Raw genomic sequence first — 15,160 nt, 5'->3', positions numbered from 1 at the left:
CCATTCTCTCTGTGTCTGTATGGAGCTGTTTAGCTCTCTAAAACTGCCATGTTTGAGGACAGTTAGCTGTTCTGCTTGGCTGACATAAGCAGCACCCTGGGACTTACAGCACAATGTCCTGTGGTGTCATCAATCATCATCGGTGCTTACACGACCAGTGATTAAACCATTATACATGAAAAAGACAACTGTCGATGTTTATCTAGGAAAACCTGCTTTACATACCAGACTGTTGAAAAATATAACCAAAGCATTAATAAATGGTGTTAATAAATCAGATGCATGCATGTTTTATTACTATATTTACAGTAACAGTGAAAATCAAGAGCTGTCCCCAGATGCACAATGTACACGCTCTGTTCACTTGATCTTTCTTTTCTCTCTTTTGTTTCTCTATTTCTTTCTCTCTCTCTGTGTCTCTCTCAGTTTGAATCTAAATTAGCTTTACACTGTACAGTGTGTGTGTGTACATATATATATATATATATATATATATATATATATATATATATATATATATATATATATATATATATACTGTATTGTGTACACAAGTACTGTATACACATACATACAATATGTACTACATAGTACATAAACTGTAATGTGCAGAGCTACTGTAATGTGGCATGTCACTAATGACTCGCCTCTTCCCTCGACTCTGTTATTTCTCTCTCTTTAACACACACACACACACACAGAGACTCTCTGTTCTCTCTGAGTAAGACCTGCAGTAAGTGATCATCCTCCAGTGTTTGAAATTCTGTATGAAGAGTTCTGGGGTAGAAACTGTCTGTGTGTGTGTCTCTCTCTCTCGGTTTCTCACTCTCTTTCTGTTTCTCTCTCTTCCCACCTTCTTTCTCATCTAGAATGTTTGCATCCTTCTGTGTTTCCCCCATAATGCAGTGACTGTTGTTTGTGTCTCTGGCTAGTTTGGTAGAAAGGCTTCTGATCGTGTGAGGTTGGTGAAGGCGCTGTCTCCATACTACCAGAGGACTGGCTCCTTCTACCCTGTCCTCTACACACTTAGTAACCGTAAGCCCCGCCCACCAGACTCATTGGCTCCTCCCCCTTATATTATACAGAGTACTGTCTGCTTTCCCTAGAGAACTATTAGTCTTCTTGTCCATACTCTTCAAAATTTCATTTGTGTCTTTGTATGTGTTTTTATGAGCACATAATCAAGCATTTGTGTGTGTGTGTGTGTGTGTGTGTGTGTGTGTGTGTGTGTGTGTGTGTGTGTGTGTGTGTGTGTGTGTGAACAGGGTATGAGGAGCACCTGATCCCCTACAGTCTGGTGCAGCCTGTGCGTGCTGAGAGCCGGAGGCCCGTGGTGTTCTCTCCCTCTCTGCTCTCACGCGGTCTCATCGAGAGGCTGCTGCAGCCGGCTGAGTCTGGCCTCCACTTCAACACCTGCCAGCCAGGTACACACACACACACACACACATGTGGGTACAAACGCACATGTACACATACATATAAACAATCACTCACACACAGACATATGCACATACATGCATATGCACACACACAAATACAGAGTGCTGAGGGCAGTTGTAGGTCAGTGGTTAAAGTACTTGACTTGTAATTGGAAGGCTGCCAGTTCAACCCTACCCCCTCCAAGTTGCCACTGTTGGGCCCCTGAGCAAGACCCTTAACCCTCAATTGTTCAAGTTGTGCTCAGTCATAATTGTAAGTCACTTTGGATAAAAGCATTAGCTAAATGCCATAAATGTAAATGGTGGTTACTTGCAGAGCTGATCTCAGTGGGGGAGCGTGAGGATAAGGGTGTTTTCCTGCTGAACTCTACCGCCTCTGACCCCACACTGGGCATCAGAGTGCAGAGCATACAGGAGGTCATAAACCAGGTACAAACCACACACATGTATGCAAACACACATCCTTATAAACATACTCACATGCACACAACCTAACACAAACATTCATATACAACACACGTGCATGTATACAGATGTAGGCATGCCTCAGATATCAACATTGTGTGTGTGTCTCCATGTGTCTCCATCTCCATGTATGTGTCAGGACAAGCACTGCTTGCTGGAATTAGGAGTGAGCAGTGTTGAGTCTCTCCTCAGGCAGGAACTGTATCCCATCGTCATCCTCATTAAGCCAAAAGACAAGAAGGGCAGGAAGTTCCGGTGTGTCTCACTCTAGAGTTAAAGTACAGTAACTCAAACTGAGTAACTCAAACAAAGTGCTTTACAGGCTTTTAATCTCTGTCTATTTCTCTTTTTCTGCAGGAAGTTGTTGTCTGGTCGTGGGGAACAGGAGGTGATGGAGGCGGTTCAGGTCGAGGAGTTGCAGCTGGAGACGTTGCCTCTACTCTACTGTACCCTGGAGGCCAATATGTGGAACACCACCGAAGAGCTGTTGAAGGCTGTGCGCAATACCATCTACAGACAGCAGAGGGCAGTGGCGTGGGTGGAAGTGGACAGGCTGCAGTAGGGCAGGGCCACACAGACGTTTTCACCTGCAGATCTGAGGGAATTCATAGGTTTCCTGTCAGAAGGAAGACTGACAGTGAGAGTGTTTGTTTATTTGATGTATTTAGCAGGATTGTATGTAACTGTTCTAATTTCATAATACTCAAACTATACGATTTAATATCAGCTTTTTTAAATAAGAAACTGGTGATATATTCTGGATTATTTTACTTTTTCGATTTGAGCCATGCTACTTTGAGACACATTTGCTTCTGAGTTATTTTTATAAACTGTCTGAGTGGTGATATACTGGGTGGAGTATAAAAGATCACAAGCAAATGGAGAGCGCGTACAACCACGTCTGACGGTTAGGACCACGTTTCCATGGCTACGATCGCAAGCGACCAGCTTCGTGCGCATGTGAACCAAACAAATCTCCTTCTGCAGGCTACATAACACATTAACCATAAGGGAATAAGAGGTTATCCGTAAAGGAATCAGGTTATACATAAGGGATAAGGGAAGAGTAAATGAAAATTCAAGAACGCAGAGCAGCTGAAATGAGTAAACGACATAAATGACCTATATTAAACCTACAATAACGATCCTTTAAAATTGTATGCTATAACTACAGTTAATAGTTAATAACTATAGTTAATACTACACCAACTAAGAATAGTATCGTGTCGAAACGTCTAGAAGTGTAAACTGAAGAAAGCATACTCTGCAAAAGAAACGTGACCTTTATGCATCGTGAAACATCACTGCGTTGTAAAAGGTGTATTTAAAATAAAACTACATGAGTTTCAGCTCTGAGTCCAGGTTATGGTTGTATAAAACCCATGTCCCCAGGTGATATTGGATAAGCACGCGTGAGATACAGAACGCAAACACCACCGCCCATCATTGTATTGACGTTATCGCGAAGCGCGTGTCGGGGAGGCGCGCTCGCGGACATGGCGCGTGTCCTGCGCATCAAACGCGCGCACCGTCCGCCAACCGCCGAGCTAGCTAGCTAGGCTAGGAAGACCGGAGAGAAATGGCCGAAGCTGAATAACAGTTCGTTGGCTTTAACGGAAAAGCTTTCGTTGTCTCATTTTCGCAGTGTGCTTTCTTTCTTGTGTGGTATTCTCAAATGTGCTGGCTGCTTCAGACATTGATGCGCCGCGTTTGTCTTGCACCCAAATCTAACGGGACTCCGTTTGGCTTTAGTGAGACAGTCAGGGTTGCTAAGATATGCCATAGGTAACTCCCAAGGTAAGCCGTCCTACCTAGCGTTAGCTAGCTAACTAACCCACTGTTTGGTTAGTACACGAAGAAGGTCAGCGTTTAGTAAAACACGGAACGTGTCTTATAAGCGTAAATATCAAGACCTTATCATACTTGATGCGGTAGTTTTTACCAAGTTACTGAGCTAAGTTTAGTTCGTTAGCTAGTTAGCGTTAGCTTACTTCGATAACGTTATGTTTGGTTCCCAGTCTAATTATAGTTAGTTAGATAACGTAGGTTAGGTTAGGTTAACCTAGATTGTGTTGGTTTTAACCTAGGTTAGGATAGCTGACCCTGAAGCTCGGTGGTGTTGAAGTTTTGTTTTGGTTTGCACGGGAGGCTAGCCACAGGTACCAACCTGTCTTGGCTGATTTGGAATTAACGGAGGCGACCAGTTTACACTGGCGTCAAATGTAGGTTAGCTAACACTGTTTGGCATGAGCCAATATGGAAAATGGAAACCAAATAATGGTCTTGGTGCAAAAGCTAGCCAGTGAAACTGTTGGCCTAGAAAAACCTCGATAAACGAGATGGCTAGAAAGCTAAGTTAGCTAGCTAAATGCGTCATCTCTTCCTCGGTTTGTGTGCAAGCTTGCTAGCAAACGTCAGCTAGGTTAGGTTAGCCATTTAGCTAGATAAGTAGCATGGTGAACGTTAATAAGTGTAGCAACACATCTAGCTAGCAAATATATTTGTTGCTGCAACAAAACAAATCCACACGCGTAGCTGTACGACACGAAAGTCGTTAGTTTGTCTGTCTGGTTAGTTTGGTCTTTAGTGGAGATGACATTTTCCCCCTAGCTACTACCTTCTTTGATGTTATCCTCGCACTTAGCTACATAGCAGTCCCTAGCTAGCTAACGTTAGCTATGTCAGTTCCAAGTTGATTTTACGATTTGACCTGGCTGTTATTAGGTTAAGTATAGGGCATAGATATTTCACTTCATGGTGGTGTTTGTAACATATTGAAGGTTTTATTAAGAACGTTAGTTGTGCCTTAGTTTGCTAGATGCGACAGTTTGCAGGCTTCCTCACTTGGATTAACCAGATTAACCAGATACTTGAGCAGTTAATCTGTCATCCTACTTGAGGGGTTTATCGTATGAGCACACACTGTGTTAACTATTTGGATATATTTTAAATGAGCTAACATACACTATTTCAAATAGTTATCTTGCAGAATTTCAGTAGCCTAGATGCTATACTCTCTACTTCACCTTTCCATGCTACAGTTAACCGCCAGTGTGAAGACAGGGTGTTTTCTTCCGTGTTCATTCACTGGCATTTAAAAACTGTTTTGACCATTTTAAGTAATATTGTTCAGTGCCAGGACCGATACTGTGTGGGAACCTTGTAATACTTTTAGTTTTAACTTTGTTTCAACACATCTTATATGGTTCTGGACTGTTGTGTGTTTTAGAGCGGCGTATTTGGAAAGGGAAAAGTGGTTCATGGAAGACCTAAAAAATACAAGAGAAGAACAAAGTCATCAGGAGGTTTCTCACAAGGTGTGAAATATAGTTCACGATTAAAGCAAACAGATCAGAGTTGCATATATTGCAGGTTTTTAATTTTGAGCTATCTTTTGTTTTATTTCAGGAAATTGAACAGACATTTAAAGGTAAATATTTATTGCAATTAATTTCATGGCTTTTTGCTACAACTTTCTTTAGATGTGCTCCTTGGTCTATGATGGCTATATAGTGTAGTGTATTTTGACATGTGAGTGTGGATTCACCAATGTGCTGTCCGAACCGTCTGTCAGAATCGACTGTGCCCCCGTTGATCCCATCCTCCACCCCCCTCAACTGTGTTTCACCATGCTCTGGTTCCTCTCCAGTCTCGACTCCCTGCCCTGCTCCTGGGGGCCTTGCAGTGCCCCCTGCGGGCGGGAACAATGCAAAGCGGACCACTGTGGCCAATGGACAGTCCTCCTCTGGAGTGTCTGCGCGCTACGTCCCCCGAGAAGTGCCCCCCCGCTTCCGTAACCAGGAGCCTAAAGTTCTGCTGAGGAGGGGTCAACCGCTGGTGGGCGGAGCCACCGGGGACACCTCACTACCCATCCACATGGTGGAGCCCTTGAATGCAAACGCACTGCACTCTTCAGGTTAGCACATAGTTAATGCACTGGCCGGTCTCTATTCCAAACACGTTCATAAAATATTTCCAGTCTGGTAACCAATGCCCAGTTAATGGGACAAAGTATAGCTTGACATTTGACTTAAGTTGGCCTTCATGAGAGCCCTTTTTAAAGGCAAACATTTGTTTGTAGACAGTCATCTTTCTCAGGGCAATGCTGACATTTATTCCTCTCCCCAGATCCAGATGTAGATCTGCCCTCTCCGCTCACCACACAGTCCCCTGCCACTTCGACTTATGCAAATTCCACATGGGCACTTGGCTCTGGAGCGCAGCCCCACTCTCAGGGAATGGATAAGGTTGTAGTGGACGGCTCTGACCTGGAAGCGTGGCCTAGTATTGCAGAGGGCAGGAAACAGGAGGAACCCTTTGCTCAGAGCAGCGTGGCCTCCTGGGATGGCAGTCAGAGCACGCAAGACAGCAAATCAGAAGCTGTGGGGCCATGTGAGATGGGTGGGTCCTTTACCCCTGGTGATTATGCAGTAGGCAAGGTGGTGTGGGGGCTGTCCTCTCAGGCTGATGTGGGCAGGGCTTCAGGTGTGGTAGATCAGCCCTTCAATTCAGAAGGGATGGAGGTGGCACCTCTGAGTCCCACCCCTGAGCCTGTCCTCATAGCCCTCACAGCTGACCTGGACAGGGCCAGCTCAGAGTCAGCCCTCACTGCCTCCCATGAGGCATCCTTGAGTCCAGGCAGCGCTCAGGATGGAGGTAGATGGGAGGACAACATGCCGGAGCGAGAGGCAGGACCAAAACAAGCAGGTGCCGATGTTACTGATGATGCGGGCTGTGCAAAGTCAGAAGAGGTTCCTGCCTCTGATGACTCAAACCCACCAGCTCCAAGGACTGAAGGGTGGGATAGTGGGGCAGGTGCGGGGGAGGTTGCAGGCGTGTGGGCCTCATCTGTAGACAGCCAGGGCAGTTGGAGAGGTGGTAACGATAGCGCCAGTTGTGGCATATCTCAGGGAGGTGGTGTAAAATCGCAGGTGGCAGCGGCAGCAGCAGCATGGCCCAGTGACATGCCAGCAGGAGGCGCCAGTGAGCATCTGAATGAAAGCTTTGCAAGTAGTTTACAGGACCCTCGAATGTTTGCGAACAACGCAGCAGCATTGGATAATCAGAAAGGGGCAGATGAGTGGGAGGGTTCGGAGAGTGGCTCTGTTGGTCACAGAGGCAGTGAAGATGAGGTTCACTCCCATGACCAACCCCCAAACCTCACCTCAGGCCCAGACCCCAGTCCTGAAGTGGCCTTACAGAGCATGCTCGGTTGTAGCCACCTGGACCCCAGGGTGCTGTGCAACACGGGTTGGGGGCAGACCCAGATCAAGCAGGGTGTGGCCTGGGACCTGGAGGCAGATGTTGGAGCGGAATCAGCTGGAGGTCGCACTGAACATTCTCAGATTGACCCAAATGGTCCCAGCACAACCCAAAGGCCTGGGGCTTCGGCGGGCAGCCAAGTGAGGGGGTCCAGAGGACAGGGCTGGGGTGGAGAGGGTGGAGGCTGGGGAGAGCAGAGAGAGGAGAGATGGCATGGGAGAGAAGGGGAGTGGCGTAGTCAGACGGAACAGGGCAGCGGGAGGGGCAGCAACTGGGCAGAGAGTGCAGAGGAGGACCGGGGGCAGAGGTGGGGTGAGAACAGGAATGATGGAGGACGCTGGGGCCAGAAGGGTGCTGAATGGGGGGAGGAGAGGGCAGGTAGACAGGGGGGGCAGGACGAGGGTTCCTGGGGCAGCTCCGAGGACGAGGGGCGGAGAGGGTGGGGAGGGAAAGATTCGGACAGCGGCGTGAGGCAGCACCAGGGCTGGGCAGATGCCCCACACCTAGCACCCCCACCCAAAAATCATACGCCACCAAAAGGCCCAAATCAGCAGCAGACACAGTCCCAGTCGGGTCCGCCACGAGGCCAGCCGGATGGCAGAGCTCGTCCTGCAGGCCCGGTGCCTCCCAGCCAGAGTTCAGGGTGGACGTCTGGCCCCATCCCGCGTGTGTCCCCTGCCATGGAGCCCAGTGGTTGGGAGGAGCCCTCGCCCCAGTCCATCAGCAGGAGGTTGGAGATCGACGATGGCACAGCGGCCTGGGGAGACCCCTCACACTACGACAGCAAGACCGTCAACATGTGGGAGAAGAGCGTCACACACCAGAGGCCCCCACCTGCTCCACCGCAGCAGACCCGGCCGACCCCCTTACCCCCCAGCAGAGACAAAACCACAGGTGAGCTGGGAAATGAAGCTGGTTTAGAATATAATTGATGAAGGAAAGATCATTTGAATGTACGTTTTAATATGTACATTAACGCAGTATTGATGGTGGTTATTAGAACCATAACCTAGATTAAATCAATATAATCAATCCGTCAATTTTTGAGGAGTGGGAAATCATATATACAGCAATAAAGAGTTTGTGATAAATATCTTCTAAAACGCAGAATAAAAATTGTCAGAGGTATTTATAGAATATATATCTCATGATGCCAATGTTATGATTCTTGCCCTATGTCACAGCACTGTTATTTGTGTTTGTACTAGCCCCAGCGTGGGAGCGGGCAGGTGGCCTGTCAGAACAACCTGTAGACAATGGAACAGCAGCATGGGGGAAGGCCTGGAGGGACCCAGAGGATTCTGGGAAGACATCCGGATGGGGCAGCTCCCACACCAACCAAGCCAAGTCTGGTAAGTGGCATCTGCTCCTGGAACTTCAGTCCCACTCTTGGAGATTTACCACCCTGCAGAGTTTAGCTCCAACCCTGACCTAGCTAACCTGATCTAGGGAGTTAATGCTGCAGAATCCACCATAAACTACTGGGTTCCTTTGTTAACTAAATTACAGTGTATCTGTGATGGGTTGTGTTGGGTCTGCGTGTGTGGTAGGTCTGCGTGGCTGTAACTGCGGTATGTGTTTCATTCGCAGGTTCCAAGTCTATGCAGGAAGGCTGGGGTGATGATGGCAGCTCCTCTCGCCACGCCAGCTGGGAGGATGAGGACAGCGGCCTGAGCATGTGGGGTGGCAGAGGGGGCAGCTCGGGGGGCTGGGGCCAGGGCCAGGGGGGCAAGAGAACCGCTGGAAAGGTAGGAATGGACGCATCCCTCGTGAGCAGACGTCAGGCTGTTGTGTTCTGTGACCTGTCTGCAGCAGAGTAACACTCATACTTCCATTTTTTTCACAGGGTGCACTGAAAGGGAATGGTGGGGATTCCTGGACAGGACCTGTGTCTCGGCAATTTTCCAACATGGGGATTACGGTAAGAGAAAAGACTGGTGACCCCTGGGCTAATTAGCCTAAACCCTGAACACGAGTCTGAGCTCATTTTTCATACGGTCCGGATCAGGATGAAGAGGCTGGCACTTCCTCAGACAGACCACGCAGAGGGACGAACGACTTTAATGGAGATTCAAGGAAGGGGGGAAGAGGAGGGGTCTCCTTCCGCTCTCAGAGCTCTAAGGACACAGGCCCTGGTGAGGCAGGACCTTACTTTGACAAGGTACTGAAATCCACCTCACCAGATCCTTGTCTGGCACACAGCTACTATAAACGGCATTACTCATCACTTATGTCTGATCAGCGTGTGCTAGAACTTTTAGCTTATTAGCACATGTCGGGGCCTTTGCTCGCCTTGGGTTAGTGGTGTAACACCTTTTAATATACTTGTTTCCACTGTGTTTTTTCTGAGGCTTCTCTGTTGTTTTACAGATGGGCAGTCATGGTATGTTTGGTGCTGGTGGTGGACTTGCTCAGTTAAGAGGAATGCAACAGCCTGGTGTGCACTCCGTAAATCCTTCCCCTGGGATCCGAGCACAAGTGCCTCATCAGTTCCTCCCACCTCAGGTGATTGTATGCTCCTAAAAGTGAAAAGTTTCTGTTGTTTATTTGAGGCTGTATGAATGTGTACACAAGGTGGCATGTCTCCCCTCTTGGATGGCGGTGTTGTAGGTTTCAGGATCTATGCTGAAACCGATGGCGCCCCCCAGTGGAGGCATGTTCCCACCGCAGCTCTCCCCTCAGCACATAGCCATGCTCAGTGGCATTCACCCCCAGATGCAGCAGTTCCAGCTGGTGAGTATAGCTACTGTCGCTTGCACCACACACACACACACACACACCCCCAATCTGCTCTCACCATCACTCACACAACAAACACACTCTCCATGGAGCAGTCTCATTCGCTGCCCCCCTCTCTCTCTCTCTCTTCCCCCCCCCCTCTCTCTCAGGCATGTCAACTCCTCTTGCAGCAGCAGCAACAACAACAACAGCAGCATTTCCTGTCGCAGAGGAAGTTCCCTCCTCCTCTACGTCCGCAGCATGATCCACAGCAGGTATGGTGCCACCCACTGGCCACTACTGGGTTTTTTAACTGTATGTGCAGCGGCCACTGTATTTTCTCTCTCGCTCTAGTTGGCTCGGATCATGGCTATCCTGCAGCAGCAAAGACCTCAGCAGGGTGTAGGAGGTCCCAAGCTCTCCCCATCTCACCTCGGAGGAGCAGCCTCCAAACAGTCTGACGGAGGCCTCCTCCACCCAGCTCTAGGAGGCTCTGTGGCCGACCTGCACCCCAAAACTCCACCAGCATTCTCCAGTGAGTCTCAGACACACTGCGTTGTTACACAGGCACACAGTGCTAATGGTAATAAAGGTTATAAGGGTAGATGGGGGGCGGCTCATCTAGGCATTCTCTTCATTGCTGGTCTTCTGCGTTGCATATCACCCATAAATCAGGAGCCGAATGATGATTTCCTTCAGAACAGAACAGTACAGGAAATGTGGGAGTGAAATTCCAGGTCCCCATAGTCTGGTAGAGGCAGGTGCTGAAGGTTGGACCCCTCTCTGTGCTGTTAGGCTTTGGCTCAGGGGCGGAACTGGAGTCACTGGTGGGTGGATCCGTGGGCGGGCTGAAGGAAGCTGGTGGGTCACAGTCTCGTTTTAAATGGATGATGGAAGTGGGGCATCCCCTTGCCCCCTCCCCCACAGATCCCTTACTGCACAAGAACGGTAAGGCCTTGATGTTACAGGTCTCTCTTTCTCATACACGCGTGCACACACTCACACTCATTTACAGGTCTTTCCTTGCCTGTGTACTGCACAATTATGTGAAACTCTGTTTGTCTGCATGTGTGCAGGTCTCTTGCCTGGTCAGGTGAAGCTGAGGCCTGACTCCCCATATTCCCAGTATGATCTGTTGGCGGCGGAGAATCTGGGCGTGGCTTCTCAGAGCCTGACTGACACTTGGCATAGAACTGCTGGGGCAAAACTAGGTTCCACCCCTAGCACCCCCACTTGGCCACCAGGTCGGTCTCTCTCTCTCACACAGTAAACTGGCAGTGTGAGAATGTGAGGTTTCTGAGGTTCTTACCCTTGTGATTTGGTTTATGTAGGTGCACATTTTGCAAGTGTACGGTGTTTAGGGGTGTTGGGGTGGAGTTTGTTTCTTTACACTCCAGTTCTAAGTTTTGTTGGTGTGTGTGACAGAGTTCCAGCCAGGTGTTCCATGGAAAGGAGTTCAGAGCCCTGACCCTGACCCTTACATGACCCCCAGTGGAATGGTGGGTTCGCCCATTCTCAGTGATACTGACCACCAGCTCCTACAAGACAACACAGGTACCCAGCTTCTTCCTAGCAGTTCAGTGTTTTAGGGGGGATCATACCTAGTATACCTCATTTAGAAATCGGCAAACTAAACCAGGTGCTGATCCCTTCTTGCTGAGTTAATCAAATTAAACTGACATCATTTGGAGAGAGCAGAGTTAAGTACATCCTTTAATGTTTTATTCCTTCTTTGTGACTGATAAAATACTTAGCTACCACAGTTTGCTACACAATCAACCAGATGCCAGTATATTGAATACCAAAGTACTGAAGGTGCCTAGTCTCTCCCTCTCTCTTAGAGTCAAACCCCTCCCTGAACACCTTACTGCCTTCACCTGGTGCCTGGCCCTACAGTGCCTCAGACAACTCCCTATCCACACACAACTCGGGTAACTTTCTCCATCTGGTAGTTATGGCAACACTTTGCATTCTTCTCACTGCCTGAACTAAAACGCGACTATTCTGATCCCCATAGCGAAGTTCTCTGAGTTCAAGTCTAGCTGGCCTCCTGAGCCAATCGGACACAACAAGTCATGGAGGACCAATCGAAACAGCTCTCACCTGCCACGTCCCCCTCCAGGACTGACCAATCAGAAGCAGTCATCCTCATCTCTGTGGTCAGGGGTGGGCCCTCGCATGCCTAGGGGTTGGAGCCCAGGGGCTAGAAGCCAGGACAGTGCCCCATTTGGTACAGGTGAGTGAGAAAATCAGTCAGGTAAAGGGAATTGCAGTGGTTGGTTAATGCAGTGAGTTAAAGGGAATTGCAGTGGTTACTTAATGGTTAATGCTTTATAAGTGTGTGTGTGTGTGTGTGTGTGTGTGTGTGTGTGTGTGTGTGTGTGTGTGTGTGTGTGTGTGTGTGTGTGTGTGTGAATTTTTAAAAATAATTCAGAGGCTACTTGGAGTGGTGGATCATCTGCTGGAAGCTCCTGGTTACTACTGCGCAACCTAACACCCCAGGTGCAAAGAGGAGGTGGTGTGGTAGGGGTGGGTGTGGGTGGTGATAGATGTGAGTTCAGTTGGTTAAGATTTCAGTTACCTTAAGTGCAAAAAATGCTATTGAAGGTCAAGTGGATCAATTTGTAGAAAGCAAGTCTCTCTAACAGAGTTTTTTTTTGTTTGTTTGTTTTTTGTTTTTTTTTAAGTGAATTCTTTCTCTTTCTCACTGCCTTCCATGTGCCCTGTGTGTAGATCGACGGCTCCACTCTGAGGACGATTTGCCTTCAACACGGCCCTTTGATGACCTTTCACCTGGGCCTGACCCAGGGCAGCGCTCTAATTCGCTACTGCAGCCCACATGAGGCAGCCAAGGCCCAGACTGCACTACATATGTATGCTTACTCACCTTTCACCTTCGACTGTCTAACTATGCGCACACATTTAATCAGCTCAAGTTTTTGGTAACTGATTTTCTCTCGCAGGTGTGTTCTGGGGAACACTACTATCCTTGCTGAGTTTGTGAGTGAGGAAGAGGTTGCACGTTACTTCACACATTCCCAGAGCTCTGGGGTTGCAGGATTGCCTGAGGGGTCGTCTGTCCCTGACCCTGCTGGACGAGAGGGTGAGAGAGAGAGGGATCGGAGTGGAGGGGGAGGAGTGGGAGACGGAGGAGGAGGAGGAGGAGGAGGAGATGCTGTCCTGGGTTCCTCTGCTGCTTCCTGGCAGGGCTTGGACATTTCAGGCAGTTTGACGGGCAGCCCCGCAATGGAAGGACCCGGACTCACGCTACTCAGCCAGTGGAGCAACAGCGGGGCAGACGTGCAAGGAGGTGGAGTGTGGGGGGGTGTGGCCTCTGGCTACCATGGTAGCAGCTTATGGGGTGCTCCTCAGATGGAGGACAACCCTGCTGGTTTGTTTCCTGGTGACCTGTTGGGGGGTGGGGCTGACACTTTGTGAGTGACACAGAATGTTGTGAGGATTGACTTTAAAACACTGGCACATGGACTCAACACACACACAAAAGATCATGGTCTTAACATTTATACAACTGAAAATGCTCAATGTGTTCTTTCAGAACAGACAGGCAGACACACGCAAAAAATTAACTTGTAGTCAGATGTGAACACTGGACTTGGTGACATGCATATGCACACAATGAATCAAATTCGCCTGTTTATTCCCTCCTACCCACATGCGCACGTGCACACACATTGCAGCACTAGAGAACTGCTTACACACATTCTACTAGCCAGATTTAAGCTATAGTGGGTCTGAAGGCAGGGACCGTTTGATGTACAAGGGCCTCTTTTCACACTGCTACATGTGACTGCTGTTAATCAGACCCTACTGGGCTCAACTTCATTTTGTCTGTTTACTTGTTTCTCCACAGACTCCACCCCCTTCAAGGGTGGGGACCAATAGTGTTGTGACAGTGATGCCTGCGTCATGATTTCTTTTGCATGATATGTGAAAAAGGGCAATCTGTATCGAACCCTTAAGGATACTCCTACATACGCAGACACACAGATGCAAGCACATCTCCTGAAGCCTGGCTGTTTTCTGATTGTTTTTGTGTGTGTGTGACTGGAAGCAGCTGAGTTTCAGAGACCTTCCACTGTCTGCCCTGCTTCTGCCTCAGGCTGCCTCTGTCACCTCCACTATGAGCTGTATGTGTGTGTACAAATGAGTGTGTGTGTGTGTGTGTGTGTGTGTGTGTGAGAAAGAGAGAGAGACATGTTCACAGTCTCCACTATAGGCTGTGTGTGTGAGACATGTATACAGTCTCTTGAGACACAGAGAGAATGTAAATGTGTGAGTGCTGAGGACTGAAGTTGAGTCTCCTGTGTGTGCACTTTACTAGTTTTGCTCTATGTATGCGTGGTTGCTTTAAAGGGGCGTACATTGTTTAATATGTACTCCACAGTGTGCTGGTTCTCTGGCATTAGCGGGTTTCTGTATGTGTGTGAATGTGTGTGTGCGTTTTTTAAAGTATACTCTCATGTAGCCTTTTTTATTGGCTGAATTGCAATAATGATTCTAAAAGCATTTTTAAGACACAGACGTGTGAAGGCATCTCTCTGAGGAACATGCCAAAGCTGATGTATCGGTCCCCAGCAGTCAGGAGGTTTACACACACTGCTAAAAGAGATATTCTATGTTTAATGTTTGTGTTGTTTTGTTTGTTTTTGTTTTGGCTTTGTTTTAATTTAAGACAGACTTGTAACACTCCTTTTCAGTGTTTCCTTTTGGAGATTTTACAGAGGACAAAGTTATTTAAGTGAATGTGGACAAAGAAAGAGCTATATAATAAAGATGAAGTTTGGCTTGGACATGTGGATTAATGAAATGGGGACTATAAAGGGAATATTCACACTCTCAAGCAGCACACGTGTGCACAATATCTTAGAATAACAAGAGCTAGGTCCAATTAGTCTAACAAACATCTAATTATTTATTAGCTTCTAGTACACTTTGACAGATGAGAACTAATTACTTGTTTAAGATGAGGTTTTAGGAAGGGCCTGGATCAATTTCAAAGCAGAAGCACTTTGCAAAATCACACAGGCTTCCAGAAAAACAGGATGTGTGTGTGTGTTTAATATATATATATATATATATATATATATATATAGTTTTATATATATATATATATATATATATATATAGTTTTATATATATATATATATATATATATATATATATATATATATAGTTTTATATATATATATATATATATAGTTTTATATTTTTATATATATATATATTTTATATTTTTATATATATATATATTTTAT

The 15,160-nt window shown here is 47.3% G+C and overlaps 2 protein-coding genes across 13 annotated transcripts in view; both read left to right on the top strand.

The window, feature by feature from the left end:
- Positions 1-3,253, top strand: part of zmp:0000000896 (caspase recruitment domain-containing protein 11) — a 16,152-nt gene extending 12,899 nt beyond the window's left edge. For all 8 annotated transcript variants that reach the window (XM_081716726.1, XM_081716727.1, XM_081716728.1 and 5 more), the window contains 5 exons: positions 933-1,035; positions 1,266-1,424; positions 1,756-1,868; positions 2,044-2,159; positions 2,262-3,253. In XM_081716726.1, the coding sequence (XP_081572852.1) occupies positions 933-1,035; positions 1,266-1,424; positions 1,756-1,868; positions 2,044-2,159; positions 2,262-2,466 (696 nt within the window). In that variant the 3' untranslated portion in view covers positions 2,467-3,253. The remainder of the gene's footprint in view (positions 1-932; positions 1,036-1,265; positions 1,425-1,755; positions 1,869-2,043; positions 2,160-2,261) is intronic.
- On the top strand, positions 2,404-14,695 carry LOC113591704 (trinucleotide repeat-containing gene 6B protein-like). 5 transcript variants are annotated; one of them, XM_081716719.1, is made up of 21 exons: positions 2,404-2,541; positions 5,134-5,221; positions 5,313-5,334; positions 5,554-5,820; positions 6,033-8,060; positions 8,375-8,518; positions 8,757-8,914; positions 9,013-9,087; positions 9,175-9,327; positions 9,537-9,671; positions 9,777-9,899; positions 10,055-10,159; positions 10,239-10,419; positions 10,680-10,832; positions 10,961-11,128; positions 11,310-11,438; positions 11,726-11,815; positions 11,902-12,120; positions 12,319-12,386; positions 12,618-12,757; positions 12,848-14,695. In XM_081716719.1, exons 2-21 carry the CDS (start codon positions 5,165-5,167, stop codon positions 13,320-13,322), a joined length of 4,890 nt encoding a protein of 1,629 aa, XP_081572845.1. In that variant the 5' UTR covers positions 2,404-2,541; positions 5,134-5,164; the 3' UTR covers positions 13,323-14,695. The 5 variants fall into 5 exon arrangements, with proteins under 5 accessions (XP_081572845.1, XP_026888113.2, XP_026888115.2 ...); XM_027032312.3 differs by lacking the exon at positions 2,404-2,541 and adding an exon at positions 3,384-3,701; XM_081716717.1 differs by lacking the exon at positions 2,404-2,541 and adding an exon at positions 3,404-3,503.
- Positions 14,696-15,160: the final 465 nt, after the last annotated feature.

This window comes from Electrophorus electricus, chromosome 6 (assembly GCF_041902795.1).
Source record: "Electrophorus electricus isolate QZ-2024a chromosome 6, ASM4190279v1, whole genome shotgun sequence".
In the NCBI taxonomy this organism is placed as follows: Eukaryota; Metazoa; Chordata; class Actinopteri; order Gymnotiformes; family Gymnotidae; genus Electrophorus; species Electrophorus electricus.
The sequence above is the reverse complement of the archived record's forward strand: the minus strand, read 5'-3'. Positions and strand labels throughout refer to the sequence as shown.

Coding starts and splice junctions, on each gene's coding strand:
- LOC113591704 (XM_081716719.1), top strand. CDS start 5,165: ATGGAAGACCTAAAAAATACAAGAGAAGAACAAAGTCATCAGGAGGTT. Junction 11,816..11,901: donor CCTATCCACACACAACTCGG/GTAACTTTCTCC, acceptor TGATCCCCATAG/CGAAGTTCTCTGAGTTCAAG. Junction 12,121..12,318: donor CAGTGCCCCATTTGGTACAG/GTGAGTGAGAAA, acceptor AAAATAATTCAG/AGGCTACTTGGAGTGGTGGA.